The sequence below is a fragment of the Alligator sinensis genome, unplaced genomic scaffold, assembly GCF_000455745.1.
Source record: "Alligator sinensis unplaced genomic scaffold, ASM45574v1 scaffold1745_1, whole genome shotgun sequence".
NCBI lineage: Eukaryota > Metazoa > Chordata > Crocodylia > Alligatoridae > Alligator > Alligator sinensis.
The window spans coordinates 187,639-193,171 of NW_005843183.1; the positions used below are offsets into that span (position 1 = coordinate 187,639).

Sequence of the window (5,533 nt, forward strand, 5' to 3'; positions counted from 1 at the left end):
CGCTCTTCCCAGCCCAACACCTTCTGCTGGTCCCCGACCCTGTCCCCGTCCTGACACCCTCTGCTAACTCCGACCCAGTTCCCATCCCAGCACCCCACCTCTGGACCCTGCCACACCTGCTCAGGCAGGGCGATGCGCTCCCCATTGGTGAGCGTCAGCACCTTGTTGTCGTCCATGACCGAGTTCATGCTCTCAATCCACAGAGTATCCACAGGCCCGTCAAACACCACCCACTTCTCGTCTGGCCTCTCGTCTGCCAGGAGGGGCCTGTGAGGAGCGCCCCCTGTCTCCTGACCCCTTCCTGCCCCAGGGGTGACCAGCTCCATCTCCTCCTCCCAGCCCAGGGCCCTGCTGTGGGGCTCTGGACCCTCTTGGACTGGGGTGAGTGCAGTATGGCAATTCACAGGGGTAGGTGAGAGGGTGGCCCTGCACTGCGGCCTCTAGGGGGCACCGCATCCCCAGCGCAGCACCTCCAGGTGGATGATGGGGAGAGGGGGCCGACTGGTGTCGGCTGTGTCACCAGGCCCACAGGCCCCTGTGCCAGCCCTACCCCCACCCAGCTCTGCACGCCTGTCGCTCCTGTCAGCCACGATTAGCCTTGATATTGGGGTCAGCTGTGGGCCCTCCCACCCGTCTCCTAGCAACGGCGGCCATGTCTGCCCGCCACCTCGGCCTGGCATGCACAGCCTTGCCCTGCGGGCACCAGGACGTGGAAGCAGGGATGCTGGGCTCGGGGAAGGGGCTGGGTTCAAGGGTTTGATGCCACCCCCACTCCCACATCTAGATGCCAACTAGGTGCATGGTTCCAGCGTGCCCTGGATAGATGTGGCCTGGGGGGCTGAGGGTAACCCCTCCATGGGGCCCCACTTACCTGCACATGCTGAGCGCATGACACTGGATAGGATGCCATCTGTCCACTCACTGGTGCTGAGGTCATACTCCCCATACAGCTCCCCCAGCGACAGGGCCTTGGGGTTGAGGGGGAACTCCTGACAGAGGCAGAGACATGGCCATTGGGGTGGGGGCAGGCCTGGCCCCGCCTGGCATAGGGCAGAAGTCTGTGAGGGGTTTCCCAGGCCAGATGTTCCCAGAAGACCAAGCAGCTCAGGGTCCAAGGCCCAGGATGCAGCAAGACAGAAGAAGCCCCCTGAGATGCCACCCGAGTCCAGCACACCTCACTCAGGGCAGGGCCATCCCCAGAACTTGTCCCTTGGAGATGCAAAAAGCCCCAAGATCCCACCTGAGTCCTTCTGGCCAGGATTAGCCTCCATAGCTTATTCCCAGGAGAGGGAAGAAGTCCCCTGAGATCCCATTCAAGTCCAGCACATCCCACTCAAAGCAGGCCTGTCCCCACTTCTTCCTCCATGGAGAAGGAAGAAGCCCAGTGAGATCCCACCCGAGTCCTTCTGGACAGGATTAGGCCCGGTAACCTCTATCGAGGAGAGGGAAGAAGGCCCCCGAGATGCCTCCCAAGTCCTGCATGCCCCTCTCAGGGCAGGGCTGTTCCCATGACTTGCCCTGTGGAGAGAAGCCCCCAAGATCCCACCCAAGTCCCTTTGGATAAGTTTATCCCCTGTGGCCTATATCCAGGAGATGGAAGAAGCCCCCTGAGATCCCACCTCAGCCCCATCGCCAGGAGACAGATGCGTTTCCCCTGCCCCCGTGTCTGTGGGACCCCGCCACTGACCCTGACAAGATTGTAGGTGGGGTCCCCACACCAGTGCAGGGCCGACAGGGCAGCCTGCAGGGTGCGCCAGGTCACTGTCTTGCCACTACCAGTGCTGCCCACAATGACAGTGGAATGGCGCGAGTTCTTGGTCTCGTGGAGCTGGATCACCTTGGTGATGGTAAGGGGTGTCACCTGGAGCCCCACCTGCTTCAGTTCCCCCTCAATAGTCTCCTTCAGCTGCAGGGAGGGCAGAGGATATTCAGTCATGCTCCACACGTTCCTAAAGCCCTTGGGCCAGCCCCCTCACTCTAAATCCACCGCTGGTATCAGGGGGGTGAGATGGGGGCAACCTCAGGCCTCAGTCCCTGCCACCTGGCGAGACCCTAGAACCCAGGAGTCCTAGAAGCCAGGCCAAATACAAGAGACCCCCCCTTCCCCATGGCACAGAGAGAACCCAGGTGTCCCAACTCCGCAAGCCCAAATCCTGAAGACCTGCCCTCCCCTCCCCACACCAAAACGAGGACCTAGGAGTCCTAGAATGCCTCTTGGGTGCAGTGCCCCTGGCTGGCACCAGGTGGCGCTGCAGCACCGCGGCACAGACCTTGCCATAGTCGATGGTGGGAGACTCAATGCTGGGGAAGAGGTCCTGGACGATGCCAGTGAAGAGGGGCAGGTCGCCAGAGGTCAGCTTGGCCACGTTCATGTCCTTCATGGCCAGGAGCAGGATCTGGGGGGCACCTGGGTGAGGGCATGGGGACAAGACCCCCACCCTGGTGCCTGCGGGGAGCTTCTGGAATCCCCCTATGTCCCAGTGTGCTTGCCAATCTAGAGCCAATCCCACTCTGACCCATCCCGCAACCTCTGCCGATCCCACTTTGACCTCATGCTGCAACCTCTGCCAACCCGGTCAGATAGGGCCACCACCCTGGGGTCCCATGGGGAGCTCGTGGATCTCCCATGGGGTATCCCAGTGTGCCATGGGGGCAGACTGACCTCCTCATCGGTGAGGTCAGCATGGGTGCGGCGCTTGCGCCCAGCATAGCGCAGTAGGGATGTGAGTGCCCGCAGCCCAAAGTCGTAGTGGTCCTGCCGGGAGAGCTGCTGCTGGGCCAATGAGTACAGTGTGTAGACCTTCTTGGCCAGCACCTGGGGGTGGGAGAGGCACAGCTGCCATCTTGGTACGAGCCTCTGCCATGAGGGGTAACCCCGCCCCCCTGAGCTGGCGCCCAATCAGGAGAGAAACATCCCCCCCGCGCGTCCATCCAACTGGCTCTGAAGACACCAAGAAAGGGGCTCCTGCCTCCAGTTGGGTCACTAGAAACCAGTGGTTGGGTGGCAATGGGTGGGGGGTCCTCATCTCCCACAGCAAACCAGTGCTCCCAGTATGGAGTGACTGGACCCCCAGACTAGACCATGAAAGCCCCTTGAGCCCCCCAGCGTGCCTGAAACATCCCCCATTGGCCACCCAACAGTGGGTCGCAACCAACCAGTGGCTCAGCAATGAACAACCAATGACACCGTTCTTCACCCTCTACAGCAGATCAGTGCTCCCAGTGTGGGAGCTGTGGCCCCCCCCCCATATCATCAATATACCTAGAAACATCCCCCCCTACCACACAACCACTGGTTTCCAGTGACCACCCAACCCGTGACTTAACTGGAGTCAACAATGATCAACGAATGACCCCTCGTTCCTCACCCTCCTACAGCCAACCAGTGCTCCCAGTGTGGTGGGACTGGGCACACTAGCCGCCCCCTCCCCCTGTACCTTGCAGTTGCTGAAGCCTTCAGCAAAGAGAATGATCTCGGCAATGAGGGTCGAGTCGGGCACCACCATGGCGATGGGCCGGAACATGGATTTGAGGTTGTCGGGCAGCTCTGTCCGCCCAGCATAGCCTGCATGTGGCACCATGGTGAAGAAGCCAGAAGTCCGGCTCAGAGCTGGGACACCTGGGCTCCCTCCCTGATACGAGAGCAGGGGTGGGGCCTACTGGATTTGGCTGGGGGTCAGGATGCCTGGGTTCCACGAGGAGGGTGGGGTCTCTTGGACAGGATCAGGTTGGGCACAGCTAGGTTAATTCCCTGGCTTGTGGTTGATTGAATGTGGGTGGGGGTTAGGACGCCTGGGTTCCACAAGGATGGAAGTAGGGTCTCTTGGCCTGGCCTGGGGTCCCAGAAACCTGGGTTCCCTGCTTATTGGCAGGAACCTACCCGGGTTCATGGTGATAAAGATGCCGCAGGAGGGGACCAGGCGGATGCGGTGGCCCTCAAAGGCAAAGGTGGCCAGGCTGGCGGCCAGGGCTGAGAGGATGGACAGGATCTGCTGGGCCACCACCGACAACACTTCCACGTTGATGCGGTTGAACTCATCAAAGCAGCCCCAAGCACCTGTCTGCAGGGAGGGGTGGGGAAGGTGGTGGTCAGGGGCCCCCCCACTCTACCTTCCCCACCCATGTGCCCTGCCCTGGGGCAGGAAGACTGCTGGCAGAGGGGGGTGGGGAGGTGGGGGGTGGAGCAGGGCAACTGTATTCCGAGATGCAGCCAGCTCTGGGGTGGAGCAGGGAGACCATATCCCCTGAGATGCAGCCAGCTCTGAGGGGGTAGAGGGAGATCTAGGGGTTCTGATTGGCCGAGGTTGGGAGGACATGGGGGAGAAATAAAGGCAGGTGCCGGGGCCCGGATGCCTGGGTTCACTTTGCTCTGAAAGGGAACTGGGCTGTAGGGGTGAGGACCGGGGACACCTGGGTTCTATGGCCAGCTTGAATATGGGGAGCAGTGAAATCAGGCACCGGCCCAGCTCAGGGCCTGGACACCTGGGTCCATGCCCAACTGGGGTGAATGGTGGGGGGAGGGGGCGCTGCTGGCTCAGCTCAGAGCCCAGACACCTGGGTTCTACGCCCAGCTCCCAGCAGAGGAAGGCAGTGAGACAGGGCCCAGGGCTGGGGAGGGGACTGGGTTGAAGTGGGTCAAGCTGGGGGAGGTGAGAAACCCAGATGCTGGGGTTCTCTCCCCAGCATGTGGATGAGGGCAGAGCTAGGACGCCTGGGTCTCCAGACAGAGGGAGCTCACCTGGGCCAGGCCAGAGTACATGCGGCCCATGGACTTGTAGTCAAGGCCCTCGGAGCAGTTGACCACAATGACGTACATGCCCAGCGCCTTGCCCAGGTCCTTCACCGTTTCCGTCTTCCCTGTCCCGGCTGGGCCCTTGGGGGAGCCACCGCGGTGCAGGTGCAGCGCCGTGGTCAGTGTGATATAGCACCTGAAGGGGGCAGATGCTCAGTCCCCACTGCCCGAGAACCCAGGTGTCTGGGCACCCACCACCCTGGCCTACCAAAGACCATTCTCCCAGAGCCAGGGGGAGAACTCATGTGTCCAGGCACTACTGGAGCCCTCTCCTCGCAGAGCTGGGCAGAGAACCCAGACATCTGGGCACCCATTTCCCTGACCTACTGGAGCCCATTTTCCTCCCAGGCTGAGCTGGGCTGGGAACCCAGGCGTCCGGGCACCCACCCCTGACCTACCAGAGAACACTCTCCTCCCAGAGCTGGGCAGGGAACCCAGGCTCCCAGCCCCCCGCAGTCCTACCCCTTAGCTGGAAGAGAACCCAGGCATCCCGGGCACCTGTCGGTGAGGGGGGTGATGACGAGGCGGGGGGCAGTGCCCAGGTACTCATAGCCGTAGGGGAAGTGAGCATTGGTCTGGCGGATCACACAGTCGTCCGTGTCCTGGGAAGCAGGGTCAGGGATCAAAGATCAGTGCCCCCAGCCCTGTGCCAATCACTGCCCAAACTGCCCATCTGCAGCCAGCAGAGAGAGAACCCAGATGTCCCCACCCACCCCAGGGACACTTCTCCCAGCACCCTCA

General features: G+C 61.8%; 1 protein-coding gene across 1 annotated transcript in view; it reads right to left on the reverse strand.

The window, feature by feature from the left end:
• Window positions 1-5,533, reverse strand: part of DNAH2 (dynein axonemal heavy chain 2) — a 109,339-nt gene that overhangs the window by 44,133 nt on the left and 59,673 nt on the right. The window contains 9 exon segments of the mRNA XM_014526887.2: window positions 117-253; window positions 872-989; window positions 1,688-1,906; window positions 2,271-2,396; window positions 2,663-2,815; window positions 3,438-3,565; window positions 3,881-4,061; window positions 4,739-4,928; window positions 5,291-5,394. Coding sequence (XP_014382373.2) covers window positions 117-253; window positions 872-989; window positions 1,688-1,906; window positions 2,271-2,396; window positions 2,663-2,815; window positions 3,438-3,565; window positions 3,881-4,061; window positions 4,739-4,928; window positions 5,291-5,394 — 1,356 coding nt within the window.